Source organism: Zosterops lateralis (assembly GCF_965231275.1).
Source record: "Zosterops lateralis genome assembly, chromosome: 1".
Taxonomy (NCBI): Eukaryota; Metazoa; Chordata; class Aves; order Passeriformes; family Zosteropidae; genus Zosterops; species Zosterops lateralis.
In genome coordinates, this window is record NC_139762.1 from 123,840,689 (window position 1) to 123,862,490 (window position 21,802).

A 21,802-nucleotide genomic window follows, 5' to 3' on the forward strand; every position below is an offset into this window, starting at 1 on the left:
AAAGGGGAGAGTAATAAGAAAAGCTACTGGAACCCCCTTATATTCTTGTGGGTTTAAATCAAGCATCACCATATTTCGTCCCTCAGACTTCTCATGACAGTATCTGCTGGTGACTTGCCATTGCTGCTTTTCTTCCTCTAGAGGATCAAAATCCAATTTGGTACTTAAATTACTTTGTTCCACTCCACTGGTCTGTGCCTCTTTTAAAAATCTTCCAGGAGTGCTGCCTGTCCTTCTTGCAAAATCAGCTTTGCTTTTCTCCTATAAACAAACAAATGAAAATCCCAACTCTTCCCCACATGCCCTTTTCAAAAATATAATCATGATCATTTGTATCAGGAGAATTATTTAGCAGTCTCCAGTCTTAGTACAGCTTTTGTTGAGAAAACTGTAGCTTATATGACTCTGAAGTTTATTAGAAAGCTTTCAAAAAAGTATCTTCGTTTCAGGAAAAGAAAAATTGTTCAGTTTAGCAAATACAGACGTTCACAGCAGAAAGACTGAAATGGTTAAAAATGATCCTAGGGAGCAAGCAGCTCACAGAATTAGCAAAATAATTAACTTTTTCCTTTCTTTTACAGAAGAACACTAATAGCTGCTCTGGTTTCCACACTTACTGAGACAGATTCTGTTGTGTGGTCTTGGTTTTGCTTTTTTTGTTTTGTTTTGTTTTTTTGCTCTATTGCTCCACACAGGTTTTAATTAGTGCTTCTCCTTGGCTACAAGTGCTTCATTTTGAAATACAAAGCTCTTAAAAAAAACCCAACAACAACAAAAAAAAAACCACCCCAAAAAACCAAAACCCCCAACACCACATCACTGGAGGGGGAAATGGGAAGTGATACAGTGCAGCTGCAGCAATCTGCTTCTGCTGTTGTCCTCCCCCTCCCCAAATCCTCTGCATAATTTCAATCGTTAGTCGATGAACCTTTGGCAGGCTTTCTTCCATCGGCAGGCAGTGCACCACATATCTCTGTTCTCCATCCCATAGACCTTCCGACACTTTTTCCCCTCCCCTCTAGGCTTCCTGTCAGAGAGAAAGGGAAGCTCGTTAACGAGATGCTTTAGTAGTTTAGCTTTTCACCCTAAGACCAAGACAACAAACTCAACTGAGTGCAAGAAGCAGAGAACCCATGGCTTTTCACGGGATTTGGGCTGTTTTCATTCCAGCTGGGAGCTGATGAAGAGACAGACACGTGTATGGCCATGACTCCATCATTATCAGGAACCAGACCTTCTCCTTGCCAGGCTTCCACAGCTTCTGCAGCAGCTGCTGAGCCTGCTCCTTTGCTCCTGGGATGATCCCAGGAACATACAGCCCTGACCTTAGCCAGAAACTAAACCTGGACTTAGTAAATTATACTTTAGCCATATGAAGTGCCAAGCTGCAATGGGCAGTCTCAGCTGTTCACAATACAGGCTAGGCCATGTCAGGCTAAAGTGCTGCAGAGCTGTGGTAAAAATATTTGGAATAGCTCAGAGCAGCAGACCTTGACCATCAGCAGGTATCAGCTATGCCAAAGCAGAGAAAAGCTACCAGCTCCTAACCTTGCTGGTCCTTCCTGCAACTTGCTCTGAGCTCATTGACTGAAAAACAACAAAGTGTGTGGGAAGTTTTAACCCTTGCTCTCACTTGCAGCACCTTGGATGCACCTTCTCTGTGGTCATCAAAGCCAGCCAGCAAGATGGGCAGCACTTGCTTTTAAAGCTGTAACCAGTGTGCTGTTTTCCACCTTACAACAACTCTCAAAATATCACAAGTTTAAAAAATGATCCAAGTAACTGTTAAAATGGATTTCTTTTATTCAACACACAGCAAGACAGCACACCTGAGGAACAATGCTTCACCAAGCAATCCAACGTTCACTACTGCAATGCCATCTGTCCTGGCATTGTTAAATAAAGTAACTCTACCAACAGAACTGTTTAATACCTGTTTTATGCGTTGCATGGCACGCATGGGATTCCTCTCTTGCATACCCACACATTTTCTGATTACTGAATATTAATTAATGGGCACAATCCATGAATTGGGAAGATCCCAAGTTTGGTTTGTAGCATATGCAATGATCTGAGAGTCATGAAGAAAATGAAAAGCATGAAATCTTTTTGTCTCATTTTAGGGTATAGTCACCTTTAGGACTATGAGAAATCAAGAGTTTCTTTACTGTAAGAAATTTCCCACTACAGCCTGATGTTTTAATCTAACTTTTTGAACACTTCAAAAGTAGATTCTGGTCAAGTATCAGTTAGATATAATGGTAATAAATTCAGCTTATGTCTAGGAAGACAAGGCATAAAAAGCTTTGCCTTGATTTAATTTATTGTAAGACAAGGTTTCTTATAGTTCAGTCAAAGCCAAATACCATTCTGACTGAATGGTGATAAATACATAAGATAGTCCAGCCTTTCAGGGAAAAGTGCAAAGTCAGACAGTGCAGCTGAACTTTATCTTTGATGGTAGTGAAAAGAAAAATAGGTTCTGAATGGTTACTTTGAAGAGCTCTAGCAAGAACCTGTCTGACAAGTGCAGTCAGGGTTGGTGGTGGGCTTTTTCTGTTTCTCTGGCCACTGACAACTTATTTACTGAAAGCCCTCCAGGTTGTGAGGCTGTAGTGTCAGCGGGAGGTAATGGTCCCATACCTCAAGCCAAATGCTACTCTAGGCGGTGATGCAAGAACTGTGTGGGACTGTTTCTGCTCTCCACTCCCTGCAGGACGATTATGGGTTGGTGAGACCTGTCAATACAGACAAAAAAGCTGCTTACAAAGAACATACACATGAATGCAGTATAAATACTTTTCCCCAGAAAATGCAAATTATGTTGCATGGTGGCAAGGATAACCAGGAAAGGTGATTATATAACATACAAATGTAATTAAGCTATAAATCTATTTAGCATTAGGTACATTGCACTAGCTTCTCTTTGTTTCCCTGTATTTCCAGTCATCCTCCTAGAGCAATCCAAAATACACATCAGCATCACTGCAGGTTTCTGAAAAGACAAGAAACACATTCATTCTTATTTAAAAACTTTGAATAGCTCTTAGGAAAACCTTCTCCAACTTAAGCAAGGAAAATAACTGAGAAAATACACTCTGTCCTGTGCTGAGATCACTACCAATAATCTCCTGTGAAATAAAGGGATTTCACTTGTTGCTCCTGTCTGTCACTTGGCTCTCTTTGTGGAGAGACACCCTTGGAGAAGGTTTGTTGAAGAGCACTTAGAGTGGGGCCCCTCAAGGTTTAACAGGCAGGGAGCACAACGCAGCCCTTCTGATCAAAGTTGCTAACAAGACCTATCTCCTTACTCTTGAACAGTAAACCTTCTCAACAAGTGTCATCTTTGTGAATGCTTCCAAAGGAAGGGTGTAGTTTGGTCTTCTGGAACTTTCCAAAGAAGTCTCCTACATGAGCATGTGGCTTGGCAACATCATTTAAGTGATCACATGGCATAAAACTTGGCCTTAAATAATACCTAAATTATTTTACTATGGTCTTATTTTCCTCCTGTGTGAAGGCCACAACCACTTTATACCTTAAAGATCAGAAAAAAATTTCTGAACACTAATTTTTTTTGTTGTTTATTGAATGTAGCAAGCTTCATTTGGGCATCTAGTGCACAGTCAGCCTCCTGCTGCCAGGAACTGCAGATATGGTCATCGTTCTCTGCACTGCTATGACTTTCCCCTCCTGCCTTTTGAAGTTTTACAATATCTGAAAGAGAGGGAACTGACTGACCTCACTTGAAGAGAATTACTGTATATGCTTTGCTTTTTGATACAAAGTCTATTTTTAAGCTACTCCATAGCAGCAAAAAACTAATGCTTGTAATTGAGTGCAGACACTCTTCAACTTTTACTCTTGGCTACTAGCAAGAGAAATTTTTGATTTAACTGCATATGTGGTTACATTCTGAGCAAACTTAGACCATTACTGATATACAAAATATAGCTGAAAAACGTGGAAGAAACTTCTCTCTCTGCCAGCTTACCATATTTTGTACATCCAAAGACCACATTAGCTCCTTTTGTTCTATCCCTCCAGAATACTAAGAGCAGCTTGTTCTCTGCTACTTTTTCCCAAATTTTTATCAACCACTTTCCTTGTTTTACCTAAGAATGATTCAAACACTGAAGATAAAATGCAAAGCAATAGCACTTTTGTAGTATTGGGCATTCATCAGACACTGTACAGTTTCCCAATCATCACCAGTAACCAGAGATTTCCAGTCATTATGCTAGGGTTCAGACACATTTTAAAACCCAGAAATTTTTATATGTCTACCACTAGTAACTAACACTCAATATATTACCTGCTTGTCATTGAACAGAAGAGTACTTGGATAGCCTCCTATGTTATACCAAATTATCTTGCTTATTTCCAAATAGAGACCAGGCTGGAGCACTAATGCAGCATGCAGACTCCTCCCTTGCATTCTCCTGAGAGAGTAGACACTCTCTACTGCACAACAGTTCCACACACAGGCACATCAAGGCAGCTACAAAGCACTGAAGCTGAGCTTTAGTGTATTTTGATAGGCTTTGCAGGTGGTCTAAACAATAGCAGTCAGCTCCCCTCTGCAGGGAACACTAAGAGCAGATTAAGAGCAAGCCCTGAGAAGGCAATCCATGCCCTTGGAGGCTTTTCATGTCTGAAGCGCCATCTAATGCAGAGTAAAATAACGCTGCTTGTTTGACCCAGAGTTTCCAGTTACAACTCTTGGGGGGAAAACTGTGGTTACAGGGAAGATTTGTGATCTGTAAACATCAGATTATCAAAGATTTTATCTGTTCAACCTTTTTGGATCTTATGAGTAGGCAGATCTCCACAGTATGAGACAGTGGAGATCATACTGACATTCAGGAAGACTTTACCCTACATTAGGTAAAAGTGGAAGTACATGGTCCTTATCTTAAGTCCTCCAGTACCAAGACATATGGACTTCACCGTGGCTCATCCCATTTGCAAAATTTAATTCACTCTCCTCATGCATTCCTAGGGTGTGGCTGATTTACTCTCCTAATTCAGCCTCAGTTGGTAGACCAATCAATCTGTCCTTTTGGCTTCATGCAGAGAACAACACCTCGCAATGGCTCATAACTGTTCCAACATACAACTTTTCACCTGCAAAGTTATCTTAGAAAAATGGTATGAAAAAGTGTATTTCCCATCTGCCTTGGAATCTCACCTATGCATGATTCAGAGCACAAAGGACTTTGGAGGTTCCCCTTATTACACAACCACAGAATAACCTGAGTTGGAAGGGACCCACAAGGATCATCAAGTCCAACTCCTGGCCCTGCACAGGACACTCCTAAATTTGCGTAACTCACAGCATTGTCCAAACACTTCTTGAACTCTGCCAGGCTTGGTGCTGTGACCATTTCCCTGAGAAGCCTGTTCTGGTGTCCAACCACCCTCTGGGGAAAGAACCTTTTTCCAATATCCGAACTAAACCTCTCCTGACACAACTTCAGGCCATTCCCTTGGGTCCTGTCCCTGGTCACCATAGAGCAGAGATCAGTGTCTGCCCCCTCACTTCCCCTAATAAGGAAGTTGCAGATTGCAATGAGGTCTCTCCTCAGTTTCTTCTTCTTCTCCAAGTGACCTTGGCCACTTCTCCTCCCTTATGACTACAAGACATCTAAATAAATGCCTGTGTTTAGACCTTGTGAATACTCCTGAGCCTAGAGCAGCCACATACTGAGCCCAACTGATGAAGCAACACATATGGGTTGTTTGGAGGTGCTCCGTTACTTGCTGATAAGTACCCCCATATTCACAAAGGCCTTTCAGTGCTCCTCTGCTAAAGACTTTCTGAAAAAAAAGGACTTAATGCAGCTCATAGTGTTTGAACACCCCAGTTCCCAGGACAGAAAGCAGGAAGTTCTCAATGTCACTGAAATTCCATGTCCACAGGAATGAAAGGGGGAAACACTACAGTATGTGTCAAACAATAAACATGAAAGGAGACTATATTGAAAATGTGTAGACCTATGCACTTTTTAAAATCTGTACCTAGTATTTTCCTGCTCAGTGGTTTGTCCAGGCCAGAAAAGTATTCCAAAGCCTTTTTAGAAAACTGCTTGCTTAAATAAAAGGGTCAGGCAAAAACTAATGGTTTGGACTTACTCTCTGAGGTTCCTTTGGATGCTATAGATTTGTGTCTCATCTCAGGGACCATGTATGACACAATTGCATGAGTTTGTTATGCTGGCTCTGTCACATAGTCTGGCCTTAAACAAACCCCATCAGAGAAGGAGAAAGTCTCAATGTGGGTGATGTACCTACACTCGGTGTCAGGGTGGGAATTGTCAGACCCCTGATTTTGTAAAGCAATATCTAATTTACTTTGAAACAGTAATAAAACTTTAATTTAAAATATAGGTATTTAACATAAATTTGCATTTGCATCCTCACTTACTGCACATAATTTTTCACTGCAGACAAGCCTTTGTAATTCATAAATGACCACGCTGATGACAAAGTAGTCAAATGTGTGCAAACCTGGAAGACTCTTTTCTTCTTATTATTTTTTTCTTTGTTAAACAGCCTAATAAATATTATTGGAGCTGTAATGGCAGTTCACATGGTTCCCTGAGCAGTTTATAATTCTGCATCACTGTTTCCCCAGGCTTTTGTATTGGGATTACTTTCAAATTATACTTAAATCATTGCCATCTCCATCGAATTCTCAGAAAGTGATTTAGCATTTCTTAAATTCTATTGAGAACTCTCCACTCTACAGCCACAGATCAGCGTTGTTGCCGGAACAAGTAAACTCCACACATACGTGTCTAATCCTGTCCTCTTAAATGTCTGATTTACAATGTGACTAATTGCATTTTTAGATTCCCAACACTCCTGGCACCAGTTTCTGCTGCTCCACAAAAGGAGCCAGTTTCATAATTACTCCGTATCAACCCCATTGTTGGGAAATCAAATTCTCAGGGAACTTTCCGGATAGCACACTCTGTCAAGGCACTCTTGTTGAAATTGCTGCCAGCATGATGTCTTTCACTGTTAGTTGTTCCTTGATAGAATTTAATAAATATTCATTGGCAGAGTGGAGTGTAATTGATTCAGTCACTTTCATTTTTATCAGCTCTGCAGGATGCCACAGCCTCTGCAGAAAATCTCCAAGATTTGCCAAAGGTTGACAGTAAGAAGCTTTGGAGATTCACTTGGTGAAGAGAAGGGAGGGAAATAGTATCTCTTATCGCTTTGTCTAATATTCACTGTCAGGAGAAAAAAAAGCTATATGGTTCTTTGGATGAGCAATGCACCTTATATAACACACTTTAAAAATTCATAAATTCATAAAGTGTAATATTAAATGAGATGTTATGATATCAAAAAGGATTATGATTAGAGAACATCAATTTATCATGAAAACAGTGCTTTCCAATAAAATGAGGATACTTTTCACTAATATTTATTTATATTCATCGTAGAGAATTTCCCATTACTGATAAACAGAGATTTGCATTTACTTTCAGCAGTCCCCACACCAGACACTACAAGACGAATCCCTTGCAACTCTTCATAAAGGTTTTTCATTCACCCCATAGTACCACACCTACACTGTGGTACCTTTGGAATCACTGCAATTTTGTGTTTAAGCAACTATCAAAATTCCTGCAGTCCTGCTGATGCCTTAGGATTTTAGCATCCATTTTCACAGAATTAGGCCTTGTATACCAGCTTTTTTTAAGAAACGGTCAGTGTTGATTTTCCATCTAATACCTCCTCATTAAAAAGCTGTCAAACTGCAATATGTATTAATAACAAAATGCAATAGATACTGAACACATTTTCTGTATAAAACAACTTTTTCCAGCTTCCAGTAGGGGCTGCATACTTGTAGCCTCCTAAAATGGGACATTGCATTTTATTTTATTGTTTCTCTCAGTTGCTTTTCAAAAATGCTTCATCTTCAGAGTTCATTTAGGTAACAGCCCCACTGCCTGAATCCAACTGGCCTGCTAGAATAACCATCAAAAGGCTGATTTTCCATCTAGTTTCTTAAGAAATCTCTGAGTGGCACAAAAAAGAAGCACATAGTGCCAGGCTTTGCACCTACCAGAATATTCTTTTGTAAGCACATAGTTAAAAAGATATATACTATAGGTACTATAGATTCAATTGTCTGCTTGTAGACACTGATGCAAAAATAACCCAACTGCACTGATAAAGAGACTTACAAAGGTGTTAAAACCAGCCATGTCGGCAAACTCAGGCACATGTTTGTTTCTTTTTGGTATCTGTTATGTCACATTTACTTCCCTAATTACACACTGTGAAACAAAGCAAAAAGATCTAAAAACCCCTTTTTATCCCCTTTCATTTTTTGACGCGCACTTACTGGAATGCCGGTGAAGGTAACTGGAGGCGACTGCCAAGAGATGCTAAAGCTACTGCCATTGGGAGTGAATTTTGCTGACCCTGGAATGTTCACTGGAGGAGTGGCCTGTGGGGAAAGAAAGTATTATTCCAGCAAGAAGAACCATTCCTCTTCCAAAGCATTTCAAAGGATCTTTCATACTTTGAAATGGTAAATCAGCGAGAGATTTTCCAAGGTATAAAAAAACTCTATGGTGATAAGCATTTTACCCTTGTGAGAGGGATAATCATGGATAGGATAGATAGGAGAGGGATAAGCTAGTAAGGAAGGGACACAGTGATATATATACCACTGTTCCTAAACCTTGTTTAGAGAAAGATGATTGCTCTCAAAAGAATCCATAGAAAACCCTTAAGAGCTAGATCTTTTTAAGAAAGCGACAAAATCAAATGCCACATACAAGTAACTTTTAAAATAATGTCAGCAAGAAGCAAAAACTACTGATCACCTGTTCCATGGTGATAAACAAGGCCATACTTAAATTCATGGCAGTTGTTTTATATAGTTTTAGTGTGGATAGCAAGGCTTCTTGGATGGAAGCAATTAACAGCAACTGTTGGCCATTTCTCATTTATCAGACAAATGTTGATTGTTGACAAATTGAGTCATCTCAATTAAAACAGTTTTTCCCGTTAAAAACAAGGAGCTGTAAATCATCCTTTGGATTCAAAAAACAGCTCTTAAAATACTAAACTAAAGCAAGTATTTGAAGGACTCCTGGGCTCCTTGAACTCTTATGTTCTTCCCATTCAGGCTGTAATACCCAAGTGCTGCCCTTGGGTGCAAGTGCAATAACCTGAGCTTAGACTGTTGAGCATTTTTCATCTTGTGCCTTTCCTTTGGCTTTTTCACTGAGTTATGAGTTTGCATGAATTCTTCCCTGGCTCTTTTTGAATCCCATTTAATTTTCAGAATCATGAAATTCATAGTTGTGCAGCTACCCTGCCTAGCAGGAACATGAGCAGCCAGCATGAACAAAGGCTCACTTTGACCCTTGAATTTCAAGCTGTCACAACAAAAAAAAACCCTCCTTGGTTTAAACTTACAAAGAATTTGCTAAAATGAGTTTTCACTTCAGCCTTTCAGTTAACTGTACATGACAATAACAGAATACACTTATTTAAGCAGTGCTTGTGTCTGAGGCTGCTGAAATTGTCTCACTGCTTCAGGAAGAGAGTGCTTCCTTGAGCCACTGGGCAGAGAGGAGTGATGACCAACTACAGCCTGATATGCCCCATTAAAGACAATCTTCCAAGTAAACAAGGGCTGAAGCAATCCCTTAGAGCCTTTCCAGGAAAAGGAAGGTGAGACCACCAGATGCCTCTGTGTACAGCAGCAATGACATGCAATGCAACTGCAGCCCACAATGCTTGTGGGCTGCCAAGCTGCTGACAGCTCCAAGAGAATCCACATAGACACACAGAGAAAATATGACTGAGCTCCATAAAATATAAGAATCTCTCTGAAAGGCATCAGGAACAATTTGGCAACTTTGGAAGGTACCAGTAGTTCTTCATCATAACCCTGTTCAAATGGGAAGGAGTGAGTGGCCACAGAGCTCCAGACAAAAAGAACTGGAGAGAGCTGGATGAGCAGTGAGGCAGCACTGCCTCTGCTCAGCATCCCACAAGGATGGCAGCTCAAACCCAGCGTCAGCACAGCAACTTCCTCAGGTATTTGAATAAGACCTGGACGGGAAATCCTAGGTGCTGAAAGAGTCTGCCTGTAGTTCTATAGTTAAATTGAACAGGTACATGCAATAGTTTCGAAACATGAAGTTTAAAACTGATGCAATTTGCAGCTCCTAAAAATACCATAGTGCTCAATTCCTTCTTCTCAGTGCCTAAATATCTACCTCAGACATGATCACACTTATATAGTCCATCATCTTGTTCACATGTTTCCCAGATGTGCATCTTTGCTCATCAAACTTTTTCAGGCTAACATTTTAGTCCATCTCTTCCATAAGGTAAGCAACTATACCATTACATCCAACTGAAGAATTTCTATACCTCAACCTCAATTTGCTTAGAGACATCCATCTAATTTGCAATCAAAATATATTAATGAATAATTTGTATGTATGTATGTATGTATGTATTTATTTATTTATTTATTTGCCAACATTACCCTTATACCTGAAATAGCCCCTGCTCATCCTCTTCCTCTCTCATGCTTGTCCCTTCACTTTATTCTCAGGCAGCAATTCCACCCCCTTCTCACCCCTTGCTTTGCCTGAGGTATCAGTCCCAGGGCTGGAGAGGTTGCCCATGTCCTCTCTGTGCTCTTTCTACTTCTAGTTGGAGCCCATCACATCAAATTTGGCTGACCAGAACTCTAACTCAGGATTTCAGCTGAAGTTATATGGTGGTCTTGTAAAATGGCAATAACCTCCTCTGTATTTTAATTTCTCCTAGGTATTTCTTATCCAAGAGAGCTGACAACTACTTTTTCTCCCTTCACAGCTCTGTTGTTGTTGGCTCACAGTCATTCTGTGCTTGATTAATGAACATAGACTTCCTTCTTACATAATTTTCTAACTACCCTGGTTTATAGCAGAAAAATCTCATTACTTCCTTAGATGCAGGACTTTGCTTGTTCTGACATTAAACTGCATCCAAATCCTATTATTCTTAAGATCACCCAGTCACATAAGCCTGATCTATAACTCCCTTACTGCTGCTGTCTCCCAAGTTTGTTATCAGTGACGTTTATCTTCCTTTGCCAGGAGATCCAGACTGCCTGAGCAGGGACCCTGCCTCCTGCTTCCAATTAGGAAGCTGTGAACAGTGTGGACTGTGTCACTCCTCACTGATGGAATTCAGCATTGAATCCAGAGCAACCTGAAAAGCCCACAGGGCTCAGGCACTTGTAGTCTTGTGTCATGGAATACATCAATTCAAATCCAATTCAAGGACTTTAAACATTTGAATTAGGATTTCCTTAGGCAAGTGCTTTACGCAGAAGCTGCTTGTAAAAAAGGGTTGGGTGGGTCTCCAAACAGCAGGGCAGACTGTCATGACTGCAAATCCCAAATGAAGGGAAACTTGTCAGCAGCCTAGACTTGTTGCCTCACTCTCTGAGGCAAGGCTCAAGCTACACCAAGAAGCAAGTCTTTCTCCCTAGCTGGTTTCATCAGCCCCCAGACTGGCATGCTACTTGATACAGCTTCCACCTGTAATACCAAGTTTCCACCTATGCTTTTCAACATGCATTAAAGTCTAAAGCCTGTGAATTCTCTAGACCTCCCTCTAACCTTTTAGTAGGTGTGCTCCAGACACACCACACAAGTTTTATCTGCACAATGCTACATATCATAGTTATTGCATCTGATAAATTTAACAGAGTTCAGTTCTCCAGTGCATATGCAGGTCATGGACTACACTACTTGAAAGCCTCCATTCCTACTTTCTCTTATAGTACCCAGACCAAAACATGTCAAGTTTTAGCACAGTTTTATAATTAATGCTTTCTGTCAAAACTTAGTTGGAATGTTTTAGGACAGCAGTTTTTGCCATTTGAAAAGCATCACCTCCAAAAGTAGGAAGATACCATATTTGATTTTTCATTCTTCCTGCTCTACTTCACAACTGCAAATTGACATCTCATACTGTACAAAAAGAGGAAATTAATTGTTCCTGGGGTCCTTTGGGTACTTGACACTTCAAGCAGAGCTTGTACTTGTTCAATAAAAATAGAGTTGAAATAGAGACTCTGGGAGGGATTTGGGAAATTTTATAATGCAGGAAATCCCATGTGAGCACATCACCTTGGGTTCTCCTTATGGTCAGTGAAAATTGAACTGATGTAGCCAGTGTTGACAGATCAACTCTTCTCAACCTGAAGTATGCACCTATGTGTGGCTGGATAAATAGCACCCCAAAATCCACTAGCTGTGGCAGGCACATAAACAAAGAAACAATGAGCTCAGAAGATTACATCTCAGTTTAAATTCAAAAAATGCCTTTGATTGCTCTGAAAACCTTTCAGCCCATTAAAACCCAAACACTGTGATGTGACATTTCTTTACACATTAGTGACATTAGTGTAATCACAGGAGCTCATAGCACTGGTGTTACCTGATAAGCATGGTCTGTGTGTACGAGGTAGAGGTTGGTAGGAGCTGAGCGGCTCAGAGGTGTCATCAATTTAGTCTCGGTTTTGGCACAGGAAGTTTCAGGACGGATTGCTTCTTGGGTGGGAAAGGAAGGAGGAGATGCTAAAGATGGAGAGACTGGGGAAAGACTGCTCAAGCCATCAGCTACTGAGTCCGTGTTGAGCCTGATTTCTGTATAGTAAAAATCCTCCTCTCCGTCACTGTAATCAGACTCTCCCACACGTCTGTATCAAGAGAAAGAAGTAAGAATTGATTGAAAGCAAGAACCCCAAGGTAAATTTTAAATTCTAGAACCATGAGCAAATATATTCATATTGTCAATAAATTAATATTTGCAGTTTCAACTCTTCCTACTTTATTTGCATTCTGATTGCAGATAAGGGGAAGAGGAAAATCATCTAATCTGAAGGGAATAGAAGTAGGAATTACTTTTTTCCCCTCTCTGTGTTATTCTTGACAAATTCTTTCACCTTGGAGTAGATGTTTGACTCCTTCAGATCAAGTATCAGCTTCTCATTTGCAATGATTGTAAAGTTAACAAGAATCTCAACGCACTCTGTCTTCAAAAGTCACAGAAATGGTAATAGATACAGGCAAGATATACTCCACTCATGTTACAGCAAACAATATGCAATCTTATCAGAAGTTATTTAATTATACCAAATGCAGTTATGGCTGCCATTCACCATTCAACTTTCTGTAACATAACAGAAGAATATGCTAGAAAACAGTCCCACCATGCAACTCACTCAGACACAAAGAAAGCACTCCTATAGGCTGGCTTGCCACAGCCAGGACTTTCTGGTCCTGCTCTCCAGAAGCAGATTTATTGAAGAGGGCATGTAGGAGGCTTAATTGCCTGAAAGTTTCATCTGATGTGCATTGGAGTGTAAATGCTAACAAGTGAAGCAACCCAGTCACAGCAGTAGCTTCCAGCAGACTACACAGTATCTTGAAGTCCAAACCAGAACTTGCTGAGAGAACATAGGTCCAGCAGGTTTGAAAGGCTCTACCAGAAGTACCATCCATCAGAAGAATGCAGACAGTCACTCACCAGAACTACTCTTTCCAGAAAAGTTTTGAACTCCAGCAAATTCCAGAAAGGTTTTGCTATTTACTTCTTCCTCTCTCATACCACAAAGAGGATATCCCCATAATATAAAGCACAAATTGACATTCCTAACTGCATTTTGAGAGAGATTTTCTCTGTTTCCCACAGCCTTACTCTTAAGCCCAATGGTAATTGCTGACCTCTTCAAGACCATCCTGAGATCTGGGATCTTTCTTGTCTGGCTTTAATTTTTAAGCTGTGGGTAACACAGACCTACAGAACAGAGATATATTTTCAGGTGAAGACCATAAGCCCCCACTGTAATTATAAATGTGACAGGTACATCACTCAGTGAATTGCACAGGAGAGTTCAGTTGCAAACTAAAGCTCTGAAACAAACTTGTGTCCTAAAAGATTAATTTACTTTTGTTTCTAGTCCGAGTAACATACATGTGTGTCCTGGTTTTGTCTGGACTGGAGTTCATTTTCTTTCAACTAAATGGCATAGAAATGACTTTTGGATTTAGGATAAAAAGTGTTGATAACAAACTGATGTTTTAGTTGATGCTGAGCAGTGCTTACTCTAAATCAAGAACTTTTCAGTTTCCCACGCTCTGCCAGTGTGCAGGGGCACCACAAGCTGGGAGGAAGCATGGCCAGGACAAAGGGATGTTCCATAGCACAGGATGTCATGTTCAGTAAATACATTGGAGGGAGTTGGCTGGGAGGTGCTGATCACTACTTGGGGACAGGCTGGGCATTGGTCAACAGGTGGTAAGAAATTGTAATGTGCAACACTCATTTCTCTTCAGTTTTGTTTCTTTCTCTCTCCCCTTTCCTTACAAGTATTAGAGCCATTAGTATTACTATTATTATCAGCTATTATTATTATTATTATCAGTGTTTGATTTTGTTTAAACCATTTAACTGTTCTTGTCTCAACCCATGAGGTTTACTCTTTATTTGTTTGATTCTTCCAGGGAAGGAAGGGGATACTGAATTAACAGCTTTGTGGTACTTAGCTGCTGACTGGGTTAAACCATGATAACATGCAGCTCAGTTTCCTTTTATTTTGAGGTTTCTCATGTGGTTTGTGGTTCTGGTGGGTTTTTTTGCATTAACATTTCTTCTGGCATTAATTCAACTCAGAACTGGCACAAGCACCTGACCTGATGTGAAACAAAGCTGAAAAGTATTCATGCAAGACCCTGAACCTGTCTACCACAGAGTGTCATCCCGGATGTGATGTGCAGACAGCACATGTTGATGTAACGGCACTGAGCTGTGCAGCTGACAGGGAAGTGCAGTGTGACCTCGAGCTCCATTTGATCTTCCAGCAAAGTGGCCAGAAATCAGGAAAGAAAGTGCCCTGCTGCTGGAGTAAGTGCTCATTCACCTTCATGTACTATTCTGCAATTTCCTCACAAACATAGGGATATGAGACAGAGAAGCCAAGGACAATCCAGTTCATGTCTCCAGCCAAGGGCAATTGCTCCTCTTCTATATCAAACCCTTTAGACTCCCAAAAAGACTGCGCTCTTACCCAAGGTGAATGGTCCGTATGTGTTTCTGAATCCCTGCTGCTGTGCTCAGTACCTTCCCACAGTTCTTCCACAAGCATTTGAACATCACCTTCATGGAGTTCTGAAAATTGTGAATAAAGCAACATTAGTTGTATGGAAGTTGTATATTAGGAAAAATATCTTCCCTGAAAGGGTTGTCAAGCATTGGAACAGCCTGCCCAGGGAAATGGTTGAGCCACCAACCCTGGAGGTATTTAAAGGACTTGTAGATGTGTTGCCTGGAGACGTGGTTTAGTGCTGGACTTTGCAGTGCTGGGTTAAAAGCTGAAAATTTCTGTGACTCTGTAATTCTATGAAGGCAGAAAAAAACCCAAACTACCCAAACCAGATAAACAGTTACAAAACACTGTGAAGATTCAGAGCCTTTGACTCCAAATTTGTAATGATTTAATAATCTCGTCAAGTGTGTCACCCTACTGAATTCAAGAGAATCCAGTGAAAAGCTGCTGTTTTGTTTGTGACAAAACGTATCTCCCTCTGTTCATTGGTAATACTTTTCTATTTTTAAGCTTCAGTTCCTCCACTAAGGGAGGTAGATGATATAAAAACTTCCTATACTTCTTTCAAAAAAACTCTGATGAGCACTTCTCACTCAATTCAAGGAATGTTCTTAAATTAAGGTCTTTCCAAAGCAAGCTCTTATGAATGTCTCTGCTCATGATACTTGCAGCACAAAAAAATATTGTGCCAGAAAAACATAGCTTCTGTTATATTTGCCAGTATTTGCCATGAGCTGGCACAAATTGCTTTTGTTTCACTCAGAAGCTACTGTAGACCTTACTCAGACAAGAATGAGAAGTTATCCATCTGTGTTCAATATTTTAAAAAACCACAGGTATAATCCATTTAAATATTCTTTTTATATTCTTTAATATAACTTCATTGATCCCCACTGAATTATCGTGTATTTAGAGCACAGCCAACAAGGCTATCACTAGGCCAATCTTCAACATTTTGAAGACTCTGGAGAAAAGCAGTCTTAAAACAACACAGATGTTACAAACTCTAGAGATATTTAAAAGCTAATTTTACCCCAAAATGAAGCTGATTTTGTACAGTTTAAATAAAAAAGGAATTCTAAATAGCTTCTAATTCTCAAAAATAATTTTCTCTATTTTTACCGAACATATTATTAACATGACGAAGAACATCAAAATATTGTATCATTATTCTATAATTTTAGCTACATATAAGATTAAATTAATATATTCATATAAAACTTTATAAACTTTATTTAAAAAAGGGGGAGTGGAATAAACACATCTTTAGGGTTAAATACATTTCACTGTGCCTTGAATAAAAGCCGTCTTGATGCTTTCTTCAATTTGGATCCCTTGGAACTGCCTGCCAGTAGATAGTTTCAGCATTTGCTAGAAGGATGATGATTAGAATATAACTTAAAAAAAACCCTCGGCTGATTGGCTTTTAAAAATACAAGTTAATTGTAGCAGCATGTTCTATAGTTCCCTGCAGTCTAACATCTCCTGTTTTAAAGTATGAATGCATAGGGCTTTGAGATTGGAGGTACCTGATCGTACTGGTTGTATGAAAAACTTCTACTTTGGAATAAATTGTCTATTTTTTTTTTATTTAATAATACAACTATCAGTCAAATAGATACAGAACTCTTTCTCTTTACTCAAATTAAATATAATCTACCTAGCAATTCTGATTCATACTTTTCTTACTTCCATAATATAATACTAAATACTATAATCAGCTCGAAACACACACAACTAACCAACTATGTCAACAAGAAGAAGGCCATGTTTATAGCTGTCATCCTAAGAATTCCAATATGACATAATAAGCACCATATGTGTCTTTCTGAACAGAGAATGGTTTAACATCCATCCCCAGTTTGATGGTAAAATTAGTCTCCTAGCCCCACTGTGGTTTTGGATTTATTGTCAGTGGTAGGAGTTGGCAAATACCCATTGCACTTTTAACATAACCAAGTGAAAACTCACTCAGTAGAAATAAAGAACATGTTTACATTTCCTCCACTTCCTTTCCAAAAATTACCTATTCAGGCCTAATGTTTTATTTAAGAAAACAATGGAACATAAATGGTTTGGTGAGGAGTAACTACCTTAGAGGAAATTTTTAAGCAAACAGTAAGGTTACCAATCACTCTATTTCTAGGTTTACCCCTTCTGACTTTTGCAGCCCTGAAGAAGAAATAACGTGAACATTTTTGTTTCAGCTTCTAAAGGTGCTAACTTGTACTCAGAAGAAAGTGCCATGCTGGAGCCAGAATAAAGAGAAAAACCTGCAGGAAAGCAAGTTAATTTATAAGACCAAGTTTGGCATAGAATGTTATTGTTTATCTAAATAAAACACTTGTCATACAAAACAAAATCCCTGTGAACCAGAACAGATAGACCTGTGGTAACAGACCTGTGGTGTGTACATAAACAGAAATATTTGAAAGCAACTTAGAAAACAATAAAGATACCAGCTGAAAACCCATCTGTCTCAGCTGAGCAGTAAGAGTGGTGCTAGTAAGATGAAGGTTAACCAAGAAGTAAAAGGAGAACCAGGACACTTCTGCACTCCTACTCCTCCTGTCCCACACGCCCCCAAATGGTCTCTCTTGTTAAGTGCAACGCTCAGCTCCAACTTCTGATTTGTTATAACAAAGGTGTTCTCCAAAATACTTGTCTCCTTCTTAGCAAGATGCACAAACATTTTCACCCCTTTCCCATGAACAAGGGAAGAACCACATGGGTCAGCTTCTGGAGCAAGAGGATAAATCTGCACAGGTTTAAACAATCATTAAAACTTCTTCCTGCTGGGGATGAAGCAATTAACTGTCTCAGACTGAGCCAGAAACAAATTCACTAAGGGAATAAATTCTCTGGTTTTCCTCCTTACAAAAAGCCCTTTTACATCTTGCTATGTAAAATCTGTCCTGTTGTGTTGGGAGGGAAGGAAATTTGGACTAGTGCCATCTCTTTGTTTTCTTTTTCTTCCAGAGAAGCTTGCTGGCTAGCAACAGTGCTTTTTTGGGGTTAGTTTTGGAGCTTTTTTTTTTACGTCATATTTTATTTAGTCTGCTTTTGCATTCCAACTGAGGATAAATTTGGCTAATGCTAATACTATATCAAAAGCCATCAGGTTTGAGCTCTTTCTCTCCTTTTTTCACTCCATATGTTTGTGCAGAGAAACCTTCACAGTATTAAGGTATCTGACATGCTGTCAGACACACAGCACTTTCAGGGAACAAGGAGTATTAAGGCCATAGTCAGTTTTTGTGATGACATGTAAAGGCTGCCTGTTGCATCCTGCACACAGAGAATTTGTCAAAGTAGGACAGAAATCCCTTGAATGGCCAGAGGCAACACCTTCTGGAAATCACTCTAGTGTTTTCTGAGCAGAAGGCTCTGTAGCACCTCACCATCTGGCAGGAAATATGTGGTGCTGATGGCAGCATGTGTGTACAGGAGTTGACCACGTTGAATGAGACACAGTGACTTGGTGAAGTCCCTATGTTAAATGCATACCAAGGAAGGATTTGCAAGCAGAGGTATTTGGGTGACCTGTTCCTTTCTCACAACAACAATAAAAAAAGCCTACCAACATCCTATCTACCCGTGGGTATGGAATTTAACACAAGGCTAACCTTTCTCTTCCTAGGAATGGGTTCATCAAAGAGAAGGTTACTTGTTTCACCTTCATCAATACCATCATCTGGCTGGGAAGGTGTCCGAAAAGCTTTGAAGCTATCAGCTGACAGAGGTGGAGATGGGGTGGATGGGTTGGACTGGTCACTGGGAGCATTCCAGCTCCAGTACCCACTGCTGCTGGTACTAGAAGGCACAAATCCTCCTTCTTTCCAAGATCCATTCAGGGATTCTGTCAAGAACAACAAAAGCTATTATTACAACATTATCATTGTGATAGGGCCAAGGAACTCTTTTTCTAAGGTTTAGATGCCATGTTCATAATTAACTGTACATTCAGTAAAGGAAAGTGAAAGCATTGGATGTAGAGAGGACAACCATATCTAACCCACTGCACACAAATTACATAGTTCACACTTGATTTTTCTTTCATTTAAAACAAACAAACAATCAAGCAAACAAAAGCAGCTAAATATTTTTCTAAAAAGAAATGTTGCATATGAAAAGATAACCTGTTCTGAAGCATAAACAGCAATAAACTGTCATATATTGCATGCATGATCTAAGGAAAACATTTAAATTGATTTTTAAAGGTCCTTGCAAACCCAAACTATTCTATGATTCTAAATATATCCTCAATTTTCAGCAGGAACACATGACTCTAGTGTGGCACCAAAGCAAGTTCCAAGCCACTACATGGCCAACAGGAGATCCCCTGGGAAGGGGACATACACTCTGAGCCCCAAAACACTAAGCAGATCCACAAAAACATGATCATCTTCCCAGTACTAAAACACCAAAGAAAACCATAGTTACATTCTGTGTTCTTATAATCTCTCAATACACACACCTCTGCCTAATCTGAATCTCTACATGAGGTGGTACCTATCCCTTGGGATAAACAGGTTTACAGGGATCTGGTTACAGCAGTGGAACACAGAGACACTGAATCACCTCCACACCTACTCACTGGAGGAATTGCCTCCTCAGTGCTGCAGTTTCCCTGACATTACAAGGTAAGAAGACACTTGAACTAACAGCTTACGCTGTGCAGCACCATGGGTAGGAGGAACAGCACTGCCTGTGGTCTGGGGCACAGCCTCAGCCACACCTCACATGCAGATGTCCTCAGGGATCAAATGCTGGCACACCACTCTTGCCAGTCCCTAAAGGGCTTCCGGCAGCAGAGCAGTATGTAGGTCATCAGCCCAGCAAAGGCAAGGCCTGAGCACATCCAGGATGCAGCCACAGATGGCTCTGCCACAACCCTCAGGTTCTCACAGGGCTTGGGCAAATGCACAGGGACGGTTTAGGTGCAGCTTCTCCCTAACTCAAGCATTGGCAGCTTTTCCACTGTAGGTGCCTGAGTATTGTGCAATACCTGACTTTGGAGCTGGCAAGCAAATAACACCTTATCTGTTCATGAAACAATATTTAAGTGTGAGACAAGTCCTTTCAAGCCAGTGCCTGTCTTTAAAAGATCTGCAGAAGTCACTCCTCCATTCTTTCTCAATTTCTTACAGATAAATTTAACTAATGATATCACCAAGAAAGTGAGCTATCAAAAGCTTACCCGCAAACCAATGGATTTTTGGGTTTTTTCTCCTAATTCAGTTGGTTTTGGACAAAATCCCTAATGACTAACATCAGCTGCTCAAAAAACCAGAACATAGTGCCCCCTTTAGTAGGCAGCAGTACTGATTTACTGATTGGGACCACACAGCATAAATGGAATTGATCCTCTCCCTCCACCCCTCCCACTTCCTCTTTGGAAAAGGACATACATACACATTTCTGGTAGCTCCTAAGTTAACATATGAAAATGTCATGTTTTGTCTCATGATTACAACCTTCATGTGACTGTAATGGAAGGTGGGTTTTGTCTCTTTTAAATATTTGGTACTTCAGTCTTGCGCCACAGGAAAAAATACATCTGGTATCAACTTGTGACCTTGGCATAAAATTTCCATGACTTCAGAAAAACAAAGGAACATTCTTTCAACTACTACTTTCCGACACGGTTATGGCGATACTTTGTATTCTCAGTGTTTACAGCACCTCCTCACCTTGCTGAGAAAGAGATGTAAATCAGGAACATTTTTAAAGTAGCATGGAAAAGACTGAATGAGGTTGACAACAGGAAAAAACCAAACATTGGTTCTCATTCATACTAACAAATCTGTCAATGTAAAGTTTAATATATAAATAAATGCAACTTACTCTTATTTTGGGGCTCTTTTCACATTGCTGGAGTTGCGTGAAAGAGAACCAGACCAAATATTATTCAGCTGCAGAGAAACAAGGGCCAAACTCTGATCCAGTTTACATGGGTGATCATTCCCAGGAATTCCAGCATGGATCTGACTTTAATATTAATGCTGATGTCATTTTTTTTACTTCTAGGCAAAATTCCATTTGTTTTAACAAATGGTCCTTTAATTATACTGCTACTTATCACCCTTTTTTGGAAAAGCATGTAGAAAAAAACTAATCACTAATACTTTTGTTGCTTGTACTACTAGGATCAGAGCCTAGCCTTGCAACACCAAATAAGCTTTAAATTATCAAGTCTTTATGCTTCTATTTAAGTCTTTAGTAAGCCTTGACTAAGGTAAGATATTCAGGGAGGAGGTGCCCAAAACCAGCTTCAGAATCTTGCCTGTGACTACTGAAAACATGTGAATTACTTTTCTGGCTAGTCTTCCCAGATTTTGGGAAACAAGCAGACAAGCTAGATGAAGAAATATCAAAGAGCACTCAGACTATGCTAAGAAGTATCAAAAGCAGTTAAACAGCCACCATTTGCCTATTAGCAATTCAAAAAGGCTTGTTTGCAAGACCTTTCCAATCAACAGCTGCAGCCAATGTGCACTGCTGCTCCTGAGGAGTGTCACCCGCTCAGACTGTCTAAGGCAGCAGATAATGCTTCACCCACAGCTCCCCAGGACAGGGATGCAGCAGGGGACACACCAAATCCCTGCCTGCCACACGAAGCACAGATCCATTTTCAGGTGTGGT

General features: G+C 40.0%; 1 protein-coding gene across 1 annotated transcript in view; it reads right to left on the bottom strand.

Moving 5' to 3' along the window:
• Positions 1-600: 600 nt before the first annotated feature.
• Positions 601-21,802, bottom strand: part of ZNF704 (zinc finger protein 704) — a gene marked incomplete at its 5' end in the record, with an annotated part of 85,313 nt that continues 64,111 nt past the window's right edge. The window contains 6 exons of the mRNA XM_083861211.1: positions 601-1,027; positions 2,644-2,738; positions 8,369-8,473; positions 12,487-12,748; positions 15,119-15,219; positions 18,784-19,016. Of these exons, the coding sequence (XP_083717337.1) occupies positions 916-1,027; positions 2,644-2,738; positions 8,369-8,473; positions 12,487-12,748; positions 15,119-15,219; positions 18,784-19,016 (908 nt within the window). The 3' untranslated portion in view covers positions 601-915. The remainder of the gene's footprint in view (positions 1,028-2,643; positions 2,739-8,368; positions 8,474-12,486; positions 12,749-15,118; positions 15,220-18,783; positions 19,017-21,802) is intronic.